Here is a 15,732-nt window from a genome sequence, read left to right on the forward strand (position 1 = left end):
TCAGATAAATTTAATATGATAATTACTTCTCATTTCACAAATGGGAATGACAGAGCAACAAAATGTGCAGACCCAGAAGAAGCAGACATTAAATGCAGGGGTTTTGTCCCGCTGTAACGAGTGAGAGTGCATGTGGAATAAAGTGAAAAAAACCATTATAGAGTCAGGAAAAAACCAGAAGCTGCATCTCAGGCCATTCCAAATAATGACTTTATTTACTATGGAACATCACCATAGCTGCCCCCACAGCAGCATCCACATCCTTCCCATAAACCACAGGGAATGGAAAAATCCTCTCCACTTCCTGCCTCAGCACCTCATTCCTGGCAAGGGCACTGCCACTGCCCAGGATCCTGCTCACCCCCAGCTGCTGCAGGTGCTGCACAGGCAACATGGAGCACAGGTTCTCCACGAGGCCACGGCACAGGGCTCTGGTGACATGGCCCAGGGACAGCTCAGAGGCACCAATGCTGCTCACTGATGCCAGCAGCTCAGGAAGGTGTCTCTCTCCAAATATGGTTGGGTGGACGGAGAGCTTGCTGTGCTTTTGGGCCAAGGCTGCTTGGATTATCCTTGGGTAGATGGCAGATTCCTGAACCTGAAATCCTGCAGATGGGAAATATCTTGTTACCAATCTGAAAGGGTCTGGTGTATCTCACATGTGGACAGTTACAACAGACACTGATGCACCTGTTCAGCAAAACATTGGATATCTTTTTTTGTGCTCCAAAGGTAATGGTGTGGCCAAGATTATGAACCATAATTCTCCCATCCAACTGTACCTAGAATGTGCAATAGCAGAAACCATTTTCTGATTACAGCAACTGCCTTTCCTGACAACAGCAGCTACTCCTCATTGTCTGTACTGTTCCACAAAACAATGTCTTTAAAGGGACTAACAGCAGGGTTCAGCTTCAGTGGCTGGATTCCATGTGAATGCAACATTCACCTCGAGTACTTACTGAAAGAACAATTTCAGAGCTGATTTCTGTAGTGCAAAACCCAAGAGATTATTAAAAAACCTGTCAATGCCACGCTTAAAGCACTTAGAAGATATTCCATGAGTTTGAGTCTTAAAACCCATCAGTGCTGCAAAATATGCACCAAAAGGACTCCTTTGGACTGCAGTCCCACAAAATTACAGGCTGTTGTCCTCAAATCTGCCAACCTTGCCTTTTGAAAATCAACTTGCAGAAAATAATTCTGTGCTTGAAACAAAAGAAGGCCTAGAGGGAATATGAATGTGGAGTCCAAGCACGACTGTCCCAGCATGTTCAAAAGCTTCAGCAGGAAATTGCAGAGACCTGGGAAGCATGACCCAGGAATTACATCCTTGTTCCCTTTATGGTATGATGGAACAGCTCTAGCCTTGTCCCTTTGCTTCAGCTTCCTTTTACCTTGATGATCAACCCCAATTTTGTGCTTCAACTCTCCTTGAAATTACTTACCCAGCTCTTGTGTCCACTGTGCCAGCATTCCCACAAACATTGCAAGCACATTCCCTCCATTGAGTGATGCTGCCACTGCCAAGTAGTCACCATTGAAGTAGGGAAAATAAGTGACAGCTGAAGAAGGATCTGGTGCCTCTGGAGGCTGGAAACCCAGGGGCATTGAGATGGTCAGCTGAGCAGAGGTGCTGATATTAAGAACTAAAACATGCACCAAAAAAAAAAAAAAAAAAAAAAAAAAATCAGTGTTTTCCTAAGTTACCCCAAAGGAGAGCAATGAGAAAAACAAATTGGATATCAAAATGACCATACCTGCATCAGTCCTCTCAGTCAGACAGGAATAAACAGAGCACTGGAAATCTCCCAGAGCAATTCCCACTTTTGCTCCTTGGGGTATTCCATGCCATGCACAGGTTGTCCTGCCTGCAATACTGCCAGGGTCTCTCACCTCTGGAAGCAAGTGGACAGGAAAGCCAGATTTTTTCAGTCTGGAAGTAGAACAATATTATTGGAATAAAGCAGTTGGGGAATGTGTGGCACTGCTACAAAAAACTCTTTGAAGTCACAGATGAACCTGGCCACACATTTGTGGCTGGTGAATTTATGGATGCTTTCACCAGTTGAGAAAGCTTTGTCTTGGACAGAGGCAGCATTCCAGTCCAGTGGGCTGGGTAACCAGCCTGGAAGAATAAATTGTTTTCCTTTCTATGCAATTGGAGCACCTGAGATTATACACTGCATGTTCAGCAAGTTTAACCTACTGATGTCATATGGACAAGCAGGTCTAGGGTGAAGGGACAATCACAAAACCAGCAAAAAATGCAGCTAAGTGTCAAAGAACTTCAGTTCTCATGCAATTAGTAGTTCACAACAAAATCATGAAGAGTTAAGTCCAACAAACTCCTTACACAATCAGCTGCAGGAGCTACAGCAACACTACCACATTAGTAACAGTTCGGTTCAGTCAGCAAAATGCAAATTTCTGTCACTCTTTCATACCTTGATGAGAAGATCTTTCACCTTGGACTCCTGGCCTAACCTAAGCCCTGCAATATATAAGGCCTTAGCACTCAGCCCTGAAAGAGCAAATCATTAAAATAGATAAGTAAATAAATAAACTGATTCCTTCTAAGATTTCCTGTAGCTTAATAGCTCTTAAGTATTATCACAAGTATTATCACTTAGAAGTTATGAAGCTCAGCTCAAAAAACAATAGAGTGGTAACTGTTTACCATGGCAGAGGTAACACTGTGGCTGCACTTGTCCATCCCACCCACCACAGAAAGGGAGAGAACAGCCTGGAATCCCTGATAAATCTCTCAGCTCTGCTGTTTGTAGATTTTGGGCCAGATTTGATCAGATTAAACAGAGCAAACTCTCAATAGCTCTTCAGTACAGGCCACAATTGATTAGGAACAACTTTCAATCCCTTTTTATCTGTAGCACATCAACAGACAGGGCCCAAAGAGGGGCTCACACTGCCTGACACAAGCAGTGCACAAACCCCACTGAACGGCCTCAGCACTTACATGTCAGTATTCCAGCTCTTATTTCTGCAGTTAAAATATCCCCAGCTGGCAGCATTCTGGACAGACATCAGTGGCTTCTTCAGGTCACATAGCATGGCAACCACATAGTCCTGGATGGTGCCAGCTGCATCATAAGCCTTCAGAAAATCTGGACTTTTAAACAAGATGTTTTAAAAACAAATAAAAAAACTCAAACAAACAAAAAAACCCACAAAAAAAAAAAAAAAAAGAGGGGTTTTTGCCTTAAAGCAGTGAGAGAAGACAATTTCCATTGTTAGGGGGAACTTCAAACATGTGGGTCCATTAAAATATCAAACAGCCACCTCAGTGATCAACCTCAATTTTATTGTTTTGGTTTGGTTTTTTTAAATGGAATTTGTTATCCAAGCTGCAGCAATACTTATCTGAAGATGGAGAGAGGGCAGCTCTAAGGAACGAGTTGTCAAGGTTCAAAAGCACAGCATTAAAAAAAATAGCAGGAAAGTAGTTATTGTTTGTGTGAACTAAAACAGCACTTTGTTGATCCTGGAGCATTACTGAAAAATAGGTAAATTCCCACTTGCTCTGGGATCCACAAATGATATGAATGGAAATGTACCAAATGTGAAGCAAAACAAAGCAGCTGGACTCATGACTTACGCAGCTCTAAAGATCCCACCATGCTCCATATATTTGCTGGACACACAGTGAAAAAAAACAAAATCTAATAAAATTTTCCCATTTTTTGAACCTTAACTCATTGCAGACCAAGAGCCTGGCTCTTTGAGAAAGATGAAACTGAAGAGCAAATCTTGCTGATGCTAAATCTTAAGTGAAAAATTATATCCTCTGCAAATACACCACAACAAAGCAGAGCACTTGTGTCACCCCAAGAGGATCTGTCTCAGTGTCTGAGGAAGGAAGGAACTGAAATTAATTTAGAGACTCTGTTTTGGCATCTGGCAGCACCCAGACCAAGCAACTCTGTTACTGTTTTAGGCATGTCTGTACTTTCCACAAAGCAGCACAAGGCAAAATGACAGTGTTCAAACTGCACTAGCAGAGCTGCTCTGAGCCATGGTACAGACCAGAATTATTCTGTGATACTTTAAAGCTTCTGTTCCTATATGGTCAAAAGCTTATCCTTTTATTAGTGATCTATCATACTTTTACAAGGTCAGAGACTCTTGCATGCTTAATTGCACATAGTTAATATTAAATACTGCCATTTTAAATATTCTTTGACTACTTAATTAAGATTATGATTACAGAGAAGCACAGCCCTCAGCCTGCAGCAGCATTAACGTGCTACAAGAATACTAATTGTCACATCAATTCAAGATGAGAACAGCCTTTGGAGCAGCAATGTACCTGTTCTTTGAATACCAGAAGACTGTGGCACATCCAAATCCTGTAGCCAGGCTCACATGTGACTGAGGCAGAGGAAGGGAGCTGAGGAAGGTGGGGCTGCAGCGCCCATCCTGCCAGGTGACCAGGGGGCTGACCTTGTCTGCCTCAAAGGCAGGGCCTGTGCCACCCTCTGACCACTTGCACCCTGAAAACAAAACAGAACCCAAGAAATCCAGTGACTCCTGCAGCACAGCCTGCCTGGCATTCCTCATTTCTGCACACACCTGCTACTTTGTTAAATATATCAGAAACAGAGCCAGTGGAGACTGTAATGAAATTAGTCTTAGTCTCCAGCCCTAGATAACATCATAATGCAAATTATCCTTTGTAACACAGAGAATGGTATCCAAAGCTCTCCTTTTCTTGAAGAGAGATATTAAAGATACAACTTAAATACCAGGTGAGCCTCAAAAAACCCCAACCACAGTCTGCTATGGAGGTGAGGAGCTGGCATGGCAGCTCACACATGAAAACCTCAGCTGGGATGTGCCACATCACCACCTGGAGAATGCTGCCTCAGTAATGGACTGCCCAGGATGGACAGCACAAAGCTGCATCACCTCTGGAGCCCAAGCAACAAGAAACCTGGACCTGAGAGTATTTAGCAGTGCACTGCAAAGTGCTTAAGAGTAAAATCCTCACATACTGCACAACAGAGGTGGGACAGGGTTTAATTCAGGGTTTAATTCAGTTTCCCAGTCCAGCACATTCCTTTTGAGCAGAGAACACCACACCTTTGAGGAAACTTTCCCATTCTTCCACTGAAGAGGAGAGGCTGGGCTCAAGCACTGTTTGCCTGCACATTCCAGGGCACAGCTCTGACCCCTCCCAAGCCATCCCTGGACACAGGGCAGGGACAGGACAGGTCACTCACTCTGGAACTGAGGCAAACTCTTGGGTTTTGGCTACAGAGCAGAGAGTCAAGAGAAAATACTCAGCTTCCTGACTCACACAAGTATGGCTAAAAAATGTAATTCTTGGGTTGGATACAGGGCTTGGAAGTCATACTAACACAGTAAAAAGCAGCCCTGGAGGCTGGGAGGTGCCATGAGAAACATGCAAAATAAAACACATACTTTTTCTTGTTTCCTCAATTCCCTGTTCTATCAAATCTGTTTGAACTGAATTTCCAATTGCTTTTCTCATTTTAAATGGATTCTAAGAAATATTAATAGTCATAAATCTAACCCTAAAAGATGCTATTAAAATTTTTATTTGTGTCCCAAAGGTCCTGGATTCACTTAGTCCACTCAAAACAAATGAGAGCAAACACCCTCTTTCACTTGATAGAAATGAAACTAAAGTGGCATGTGGCTTTAGGACATAAAATATTTACCAATATGACATAAGAATCTGTGCCTGTGAATACACAAGGCTTTGTTATGTAGCTCCTGGGACAGCTGGAAAGCAACAACAGCTCCTCCAGTCCATCAGCCCTTGGACTTCTTTCTTTGTAATCATTTTTAGTATTTAATGCAAAATTACAGCCAGTAATGAATAGTACAGTGCCTCTTCAAGCAATTAGGACCCTGACAACTTCTGACAGGCAGTGACCAGCACTTTTGGGAAATCTGCTCTGTGGTTTACAATACATCTTTACCTCATCTGCATAACTCCTGTTAATAAGACTTGTACAATTGTCCAGATGAGCACATTACAGGGTTAAGTGCAAAAGACATGGACCCACTCTCTGGAAGCATTAGACTTCAGAAGGCCTATAAGGCATTAGCCAAGAAGATAATCCATCCCTATCTCACAGGGCTGGCAATCCAAGGCCTGGATTCTTCACATATCCTCCCTATCACAGGGATTATCTGAGTATTTGCACAACCAAGCCCCACATGACTACCTCACTGCAGCTGACTTTGTCTCTGAGGTCTTGGCAAGCAGCTGAGCATCCACAATACTGACCACAGTCCTTTCCCAGCTCCTACTAACAGAAGCATAAGCAACAAAATGAATGCAACATGACATTTATGTATGACTTGCTAGGGAAAAAGTCTTGGGATTTTGGGAAAAAACAGAGTTATTGAGATGCTGGACAACACCTAGGTAATGGATTTATGAGGTGAATAAAATCCACCTGCAAGTTATTCACGTGAAGCAGAAGTTCTTTCAAAGGGCAGCAGACAGCATGTGATGGAAAAACAATTAACAAGGCACAAATATGCTATTCCTCCTTTATATTAATAATTGTGCTGAGTCTGCAGGGATGTCATTAGGCTAAATCCTTTATCATTAACTATAGTGAGTAGCTGAAATTTCAGTAAAAAAAGCAAAATTCCCTTAAGAGATCTTCTGTTAATTCTGTTTTAGAGAAGACCAAAGTGATGCAGCAGTTTAATCACAGAATCACTCCCTGTCACAATTTAATTTTCTGCATCATAATACTCTGAGCAGGAATGTTAAGGAATGAATGTTACCTTTATTACTTTTCCAAAACACAACCCCATGCATTTGTCCAGAAATCCCAATGTGGGTGACTTGCTGAAGCTGCTGCTGAGGCAGAGCAGCAAGGCATTCATTCAATGCTCTTATGATTTTCTGGACATCCTGCTCCATTCCCTGCAATCACAAAGCATTATCCTGAGCATGAAGCCATTAGGATTCACTCAGTGTATTTATTAAACAAGGCTGCTTTAGTCAGAAGTGAAGGACAGAATTCATTTGGTTTAATAGCATTTATTAGAGTAATATTCACTACTAAACTGTAACAAAAAAAGAAAAATTGCAAAAAAAAAAAAAAAAAAAACAAAAACCCACAAACCCACAAAAACTAAAAAATCAATACTACCAAGTTGAGCCTCTTAAACTGAAGGCCAAATTTTTAATTTCCTAAATAACCACACTCAACCATAGCTTAAAAAAATCCATGACCACTGACTACAACCTTTCATTATTTCACTTTATCTATTGCTCTCCATTTTCCTCACAGAGAGAAAAATCCATGTGCTCTGGCAGGTGTGCAGCCTCCCCTGCCTCTTCCTAAAGCTCCTCCCTGTTTACTCACTGATGATTTTGATGATGATGATATTCAATTTCTGGACATTCTATTCCTAGAACCACCCAGCAAACTGACCCAACAGTTCCCCAGAAGATTTCACACTTTCAAAGGTTCAGGTTACTTTGTGACAAACCAGTATGACGATTACAAAACTATTGCAACAGAGTCTACAAATAAATGTGAACTTTGTGCATAGGTACTTTACAGTGCATAAATTGGCAGGAGGAGGGTTGGCCTGTTTGGTATCCTTGGTATCAGAAACAGTGCACATTTTTTATGATTCTGATTAATCCTTTTTTTAAGATTGACCAGCACAATGGATGTAAAGAGCTTTAACAAGAACACTTCTTCCTGGTTATTTCCACAGGGAGTTTCCAGTTATGATTCCACCTCACACTGAAGTGCAAAATAAAACATGTTTCCAGTTGGCAAGTGGCTGTTTCCTTACTGGGAGTGTCAAGGATAAGGTGGTGGCTCATGGGAGAATAGTTTTACAGTGTCTTAGGCAATTTTTCAATACCTGGGTCCTTCTTAAGCCGAGCAGCTCAGCTTAACTTCCTTGAACTGTGAGCAGGGGGTGTTTTAATTCTGCTTTTGAATACCCAGACACATGCTGCCAATCTGGGCACCAAAACAACCCAGGAAAGCCACTGCACTCTGCCCAATGCACCAAACGACCCAAGCGCTGCCAGGCAAGGCCGGAGCCCCGCAATGTCCCTCAGCACTCCGTGGCATCCCTTACCTGCGGTGCAGCTCCCGGCCTATCGCTGTGTGCCCGCGTCTCCCTGGAGCAGCTCTGGGCCAGCGCCAGCCCTCGCTCTGTCCCTGCCACCAGCGCCGCCTTCACCGACGTCGTGCCCAGGTCAATGCCCAGCACACAGGTGGGCCCAGGCCCGCCCGCCGCGGCCATGAGGGGATGGCTGGCACCTTGCCCGGCACGGACAGGGGGAACAACACCCACCGAGCTCAGCCCCACACGGCCCCCGGTGCCGCACTGCGGGCTCCCAGGGACGGGGCAGCAGCGCGACCCGGACTTCGCCCTCAGGCTGGCGGTGCTCCCTGCCCTCAGCACTCCCTGGCCACCACCCCTCCCAATGTAACAGTGACAGAGCGCCCCTTCTCCAGCTGACCTGCCCTGCTTTAAACCACGTTTTTTATCCAAACCAAACCACCACGGCGCCCAGCCCGCGCTGTCCCACCCGCTCACAGCGCTGCCCCCCCCACAGACCCGCTCCGCCACACCCAAGATGGCCCCCTGGGGCGGCCGCAGCGACGCGGTGGGCGCTGGGCGGGGAGTCCACGGGCGATCGCCTCACGTGAGAGCTGAAAAGGGAAGAACCGGGACGGCGCGGGGCACTGAAGGGGGTGGGTTGTCGCCCGCTCCCCGGTATCGCCGCCTGGGCAGCGGCGCGTTCCAACCCACCGGGTACCCCGCTGCGCCGCAGCAACGGCGCAAAGGGCGGCAGGACTACAAGACCCAGCGTGCATCGCGGCGCGCCGCCAGCGGTGAGGGTCTGGCGGGGGCGCGGGGGCTGCCGAGATTTGTAGTCCCGCGCGTTGGGGTGGGGCGGGTCCGTCACGGGAGCAGCGCTGAGGTAAAGATGTGCCCGGGACGGGGAGAATGGTGCCCTCCGAAGGGAGCTGAGAGTCCCTCGGGCGGGCTGGGGGCCGTGGTACTGTGGAGGGAGCTGCTTGCCGCGGCTTCCAGCGGAGGGGATGGGCTGTGTGGCCGTGTGGGTGCTGAGGAAAGCTTCTCCCCTGTTTTTTCCTCAGCTTTTCCACCATGAGGACGCGATACCTCCTCCCCGCTCTGCTGAGCCTCTCGCTGGCGCTGCTGGGGCCTGGCGGTGAGTGTTTGGTCAGCGCAGCTTGGGCCCACAGGGATCCGGATCAGTAAGAGATGGAAAGGGGCGGCTCTTTAGTTATCCCATTACATCTCTCCAGGGGTACCTGTGCCACGCTTCGTATCAGCTCTTCTCTCACGCCTTACCTCGGCTTCTTGTGCTCCTACACTGCACTGAGGATGTGCGCCTCGTGCTCCAAAATCACTTCTGCAGATTGAAGAGTGCCTGGGGTGCAGTCAGTGATGAACTGGGAGCTCCTCTGTACATAACTTCTTACAGACACTGTCTAATATGTGGCAACAGGAAAAAAAAAAAGTGTCCGGGCCAACCTGGGCAACCTATATCTCTCTCTGTTTCTGTAAATGTACATTCTCTCGGATATCTGGATACTTGGATTGAATTTGTGGCCTAAAAAACAATTTTATATTAAATTTGGGGCTTTTATGACTCCTAGATCACCAGGATCACATCAAGAACAGGGTGGGTTTGCAGTACCCTATAACCTTCCCTTGGCATGAACTTTTGTTACACTTCAAGCTTTTAAATTACTTCCTTGCAACGTCTTCAAGTGGCAGTTATGTACTTCTCTTTTTAAGTTGCTTGGTTGCCCCCTTTGCTTTTTATTGCGTGAGCTTGTCTGATTGATCTGATACTGCAGGGACCAATGGGTAAAATGTCTAGGGCACAAAAAAAGTAGGTTGTTCTTCTCAAGGAGCTGTTCATAGTAATTGAGATTTGTGTGGGTGGTTTTTCCCCCCCACAGATGGAGCCATTGTGTTGTCAGTCCCTGAAGTGGTTTCTCTAGAAAGTGGAAGTTCAACAAATGTCACCATCTCACTGAGGTAAAATCATGATTGCAGCTTTACTTTCCCTTTGGAACACAGGCTGTCCTCCATAAGTGAATTTATAGTTCCTCCATAAGTGAATTTACAGTTCCTCCCTTTCTAAAAATTGATACTTAAGAGAAACTTGCATTTCCTGGAAGGATCACATCCTGGACAAATGCTCAATGGAGTTCTTTAGGAAAACTGTGCTGGACTGTGTCACTTGGAAAGGTTTTATTTGTTTTGTTTTGTCTTTCTACTGTAATTTCTGCCTTCCATCACCACGAGTACATGTGCCTTGTTTCAGCAAAGGGTAGAGCTAGGACAGGATCTTTTGGTGACCCTGACACTGGTATGCAGAAGAGGGAGGTACAATGTGGCCATCACTGGATCAGATAAAAGAACCAGTGCAATGTCACACAGTTTGGTGCTGGTTCCTCTGAGTGTGGGGCAGGTCCTGTTGTGTGTGGGCTGCTCGTTGAGAGGCTTGAGCAGATGCTCCCCTGCAGCCCCAAAGCAACCTCTGAGCTCAGGTACCAGCCTAACTTGTTTTTTCTGTCTTCTCAGGGCTCCACTAAACGAGACACTGGTGATAACTCTTAATATTACACACTCCTCAAAGCACAGCACCATTGTTGAACTTCCTGATGAGGTAAGTGAGAGCACAGACTGTAACCTTATGCAAAAAGCTCCTGCTATTATGGTGCAACTCCTCTCTCTTCCCTCTGCTCTGCCTTGCAGGTACAGTTCCCTGCAGGTCACGCTAAAGCAGACTTCCAAGTGAAAGCAGTTGATGTGGGACAAGTAACAGTTTACCTTTATCCCAATAATTCCAACTTAACCAGGTGAGAAACTATTTTTATGTTCTATTTACTGTCCTGTAGCTTCCTAAAAGTTGGGGTAACTATTCCTAGGAGTTAAATGGGACATGGGTGGGATGCAGTTAAGATTGGTAACCCTGCAGCAAATCCCCAAGTACTCAGGTAAATAGAGGGCACAGAAGCAGAGTGGTGTCTTAGATTTAATTACAAGATGACTGAGTTCTCATGGCTCCTTAGTCTGGTTTTAACAGTGCCTCCCAAAAGTAGGAAGATCACATGGCAGCTTTTCTGCTCTGGGGAGCATTTGGCTGTCAGTGTCCAGTGGGATGCTGTTCTTACTGTGCAGGATTTGTTCTGGAGTTCCTGGAGTGTATCAGTTAGGAGAGCCCTCTCCTCACAGATGCCAGTTCTCCCTCCTGGGAAAAGCCTAGCCAGATGGAGAAAGCTGGACTGTACTTGCTCGTGGCTCAGACATTACTGAGCAACAGGGTGCTCCTGTTTTACTTCCTTGTTTTGCTTCTGCTTTTGAAACTCGAGGCAAAGGCAGAGGCGAGCACGTGGAACGCTCACAGGGCAGCACGATCATGAGGGTGAGGAGTGCAGCTCTGCTCTTGCCTAACAGACCCTGTGCTGAGAGAGGGGAAGCCACAGGCACAAAGTGACCTTTGGGAGCATTCCCATGGTAAAAGGATGGAAAGGAAAGACTCAGGAGTGGGAGGTGTCCCAAACATAACAAGGTCACAGATGAAGAGGGGAGCAACTCAGCTGAACCCAACTGAATCTTTATTGTCTTGTCTCAACACCTGGACTTCTATTTCCTCTCTCAGAGCAGAACAAAATAAAATCTGAAAGCTTTAATTAACTGATTCTTCTTGCCTTAACCATCAGGCCTAGGATTCAATTTCAAGTGATTCACAGCATCATAGTGAGATATGCTGATGAGGTGATTGGCTGGATCTATTTTGTTGCCTGGTCCATCTCCTTTTATCCTCAACTCTTTGAGAACTGGCGACGGAAAAGGTAAAGAGATGTGTTTGCAAGTCACTAAAGCACTTCTGCAAATCATGTTCATAGCTTCAGCTACATCTGTCTTGGTTATTGGGAATTATCCATGGAAAGATTGGGGGAAAAGGTAAAGGTAGGGTCTGAATAATTGCAGCCCCAGTGAGATTTTAGACATGCAGGTTAGAGGGAAACCAAGTGCATCCTACAAACACCTGATCCTAAGGTTTGGCATCCAGTATCAATTTGTGATAGAGGAGACTTCCCCATTCCTTTTGGTGCCATGCTGTAAATCATCTGGCTGAGGCAGCTGTGATGACCACTGTCAAAGATTCTCAGACACCTCCTTGTAGTGTCACATTAGCCCAGCTCCCCTTGAGCTAAGTGACTGGAAGTAGGAACATTATCATATATGAGAATGAAACCATTTGATCTGGCAATGATGCACTTGTGCTTTGTGGATTCAGGCTGGAAGGGCTTTATCAGACAGGCTGAGCTCATGGAGGGGTGCAGTTAAAGAGCAGAGACACAAATTGATCCAGGAGAGCTCTGTTATTTCACCCAGCTTCCTGATGAACTCCCAGCATTGTTTGGTCACAATGCCTGAAGCTTTTGCTTACACCAGAAACTGCTGTAAATCAATACATTCCAGGATCAATTTGTCCCTGGAACTGCCTGTAACTCTAATGCATGTTTCTCTTTTTTTTCCCCCCTTCTCTAGTGTTGTTGGACTAAGCTTTGACTTCATAGCCTTAAACCTTACTGGCTTTATAGCATACAGTGTGTTTAATGTTGGGCTCTTCTGGATTCCCTTGATTAAGGTGAGCATGATTCTCTCTTTAACACATGCTGGGGGGGGGGTATGTGCAGAAGGGAGTTAAGACTCGTGTCTGGTTTTGCTGTCTCTTACCTTTAGGAGGAGTTCCTGGTCAGTTATCCCAGCGGGGTGAACCCTGTGGCCATCAATGATGTTTTCTTCAGTCTCCACGCAGTAGCCCTGACCCTCCTCACCATCATTCAGTGCTGCATCTACGAGGTGGGTCCGGGTGCTGGGCTCACCTGTGGGCTCTGCCAGAGCTCCCTCTGCCGGGCACCTTCCTGCTCCATTTGGGCTCCAAAATCCCAAATTCCCTGCACTTCCACCGGCCTTTCCAAGCCAGGCTTCACAGTCCAGCTGCCTTCAGCCTTCCTGAGCTAACCTTATCTACTTCAGCCTCATGGATGTTCCAAGCTTTTAAGTAAACTCCTTAGGGACTCAAAATAACTGAGGCAAACAGCCAAGTTCATAAAGTTCCCAAACAGATCTCTAGCCAGCACACAGATTAGAGCTCTTCACAGCACAAATGCTTTGCTATTTCTTTGGAGCATTCTTCAAGCTATGATAGGATGTTAGATTCTCCCTGCAATTCAAACACATTTTTTTCAGCTGCTTTCCTAAAACAGCTGTAAATGCCCTTTCATAATTCACACCTTTTCAATGAGACTGATTGTTACAGTCAAGTGATTCTTACTTAATCCCATTGATTGTTCCAGTCAGGTGGTTCTTTGTTTGATTTTCATTGTAAAAGCCTCCCATCTGAGCAGGCCAATTTTCTCTAGATGGTAACTGTTTCTCTCTTTGGGTTCTTCCTCTGGTCATGCTAAATCTAAAACTGTAACAGCCCATCTGTCATCATTGCCAGGTACTACAGAATTTTCTAGTGAAGAATTAGAAAGCAACCATAAATCTTTTACCATAATGATATTATCAGCCTTTTGCACATACAGGAACTCTTGATCTCATCAGCTTGAATGTTGGAGATTTGTTATAGTGTATGCACCGTGAATACTGTTCTCCCTTGCTCAGGGACAGCAGTGTTTTAAATGATTGATATGAATATTGCTCATCAGCTCTAGCAAACCTCCAGCTGGCTGCTGTAGCACTTGCTTAATTTTAAAGTTCTCCTTGTGGTACCAGCCTGACTGGTAAAACAGGTTTGGAGTGTAGTGCTACAGGGTCCTGAGCAAACTGTATCTTTGTGTCTGGGGATGTGACCTGGCCAAAATGTATCTGTGTTTGTATTTCAGAGAGCAGGTCAGAAAGTATCCAAAGTTGTTGTTGGACTCCTGGCACTTGCATGGATCTTCACCTTCACAACGCTGTTCCTGGCTGCAGCTGAGGTGATGACATGGCTGCAGTTCTTGTTCTGCTTCTCCTACATTAAGTTAGCAGTCACACTGATCAAATACTTCCCACAGGTAAATCTGAATTATTCTGCTTGCATTCCATATCCCTGCCACCCTAAGCCTACAGTGTGTGTGCTCTTGAAAGTCTGAAGAGACTAAACCACCAATGATTATTTATTAATAATGACAAGCCAGTAGAATTGTACTGAAAGCTGCTTGAGAGCCAATCCCAAATGCCTGACATGACACTCTGACTTCTTGTCACGCTCCCAGGCCTACATGAACTTCCGTCGGAAGAGCACTGAGGGATGGAGTATTGGAAATGTGTTACTGGACTTCACTGGGGGAAGCTTCAGCCTTCTCCAGATGTTTCTGCAGTCATACAACAATGGTAAGCCTGGAACTGAGGTGCTGGTGCCTGTCCTAGTGGGGTGGGAAGTCCCACTACAAAGCAGATATGAGGCAGGTTATCTCAGAAGAATGATGTTTGTGCTGTGTTGTGGGGAGCTGTTCTTATAGGAAGGATAAAGAATCTGTTCATATTCCCTCAAGATATAAAATGAAGTAGCAATCCTGAAGAAACCACGGGAACAGTTAATTAGCTTTGTGTAAGATGTGCACTGCAGTCATCTTAGGTGTGTCTGAGCAGTCCAGGTAATAGACAGGAACTTCTCTAAAGGGTCTTAAGACTACACTTGAGGAGTCAGACTTAACTCTAATTTTGTGTTTGACAGATGAGTGGAGGTTAATCTTTGGAGATCCAACCAAGTTTGGCCTGGGTGTCTTCTCCATCATCTTTGACATTGTTTTCATGGCCCAGCACTACTGCCTGTACAGGAGACGGGGGTATGAACCTTGTGAATAACAAACATGCCTTGTGGAGACTCAAACTTTAAACTGAACTTGGCCCTACCCCATCTCAGGGCTTTCAAGATTCTCGCTGCCAGTTACCAGAAATGCTGATTCTGATCTCTGTCTGTGACTTGATCCTCTCTGGGCTGGAACACAAACTGTTGCCTTGCCAAGCACTGGCTGCCAGATGCCTTAAGGACACCAAGCTCTCAGCTGCACACGGGGGACTCATGCCTGTTGGAGCTGCACACACAGCTCAGAGGGAGCTGTCCAAGCAACACATGGCTCTTTTTTCACCAACCACAGGGAAGAGAAAGACCAAAGTGATGTCTTTCTGACTGGAGGTGAAGCACAAAGAGCAGAGTTCTGTCTTCCAAAAATCTGAGATTATGTTTAAGCAACCACTTAATATCTTTAAGTATTGACTGAAGACTGTCTGTGGGTCCAAGTGCTGCTGCTGACATTTCCCAGACAGCTCACAGTTCACCACCACTCAGGCTGGCCACAGTGGTACATCACAATAATGGAGTTGGTAACAAATGCACAAATATTACAATTTGAACTCTTTATTAAAAAATTCCTAAAAAACAGAAGCTGTATTCTTCTTTCACTGAAAGCTCTTTCAAAGGTGCTAAGACAAGTAATTAGAAGGGAATCTGTGCATTTATACTTGAATGCTTAGAACCTAATGTGTCTTTCTAGGTGTCAACATAAAGAAAACTAGATCCCAGGTGAGGTTTGACAGTTCCCCACCAGTGAAACCAGACCTTGCTGACCTCAGTAATTCCAAAATCTACCCTTGAGCCAAAAATGGTCACAGCTAGAAGCACTCAAGTGATGTGGCACTCTTAAA

General features: G+C 45.3%; 2 protein-coding genes across 3 annotated transcripts; one reads left to right on the top strand and one right to left on the bottom strand.

The window, feature by feature from the left end:
• Positions 1-211: 211 nt before the first annotated feature.
• On the bottom strand, positions 212-8,444 carry SHPK (sedoheptulokinase; the record flags this gene model as incomplete). Its single annotated transcript, XM_084219280.1, has 7 exons — positions 8,113-8,444; positions 6,790-6,931; positions 4,328-4,511; positions 2,978-3,130; positions 1,761-1,936; positions 1,449-1,649; positions 212-606 (listed from the first exon to the last, which is right to left on the bottom strand). The coding sequence occupies exons 1-7, from the start codon at positions 8,278-8,280 to the stop codon at positions 212-214; spliced, it is 1,419 nt and encodes a 472-aa protein (XP_084075406.1). The 5' UTR covers positions 8,281-8,444.
• Positions 8,445-8,710: 266 nt separating this feature from the next.
• CTNS (cystinosin, lysosomal cystine transporter) lies at positions 8,711-15,623 on the top strand. Of its 2 annotated transcripts, XM_084219279.1 has the most exons (11): positions 8,711-8,876; positions 9,144-9,217; positions 9,978-10,056; positions 10,606-10,690; positions 10,780-10,883; positions 11,748-11,879; positions 12,583-12,682; positions 12,778-12,897; positions 13,929-14,099; positions 14,301-14,418; positions 14,762-15,623. In XM_084219279.1, the coding sequence occupies exons 2-11, from the start codon at positions 9,154-9,156 to the stop codon at positions 14,890-14,892; spliced, it is 1,104 nt and encodes a 367-aa protein (XP_084075405.1). In that variant the 5' UTR covers positions 8,711-8,876; positions 9,144-9,153; the 3' UTR covers positions 14,893-15,623. The 2 variants fall into 2 exon arrangements, with proteins under 2 accessions (XP_084075405.1, XP_084075404.1); XM_084219278.1 differs by lacking the exons at positions 8,711-8,876; positions 9,144-9,217 and having other exon boundaries at positions 9,583-10,690.
• The last annotated feature ends 109 nt before the right edge of the window (positions 15,624-15,732 follow it).

This window comes from Fringilla coelebs (genome assembly GCF_963513975.1).
Source record: "Fringilla coelebs genome assembly, chromosome: 20".
Classification (NCBI taxonomy): Eukaryota; Metazoa; Chordata; class Aves; order Passeriformes; family Fringillidae; genus Fringilla; species Fringilla coelebs.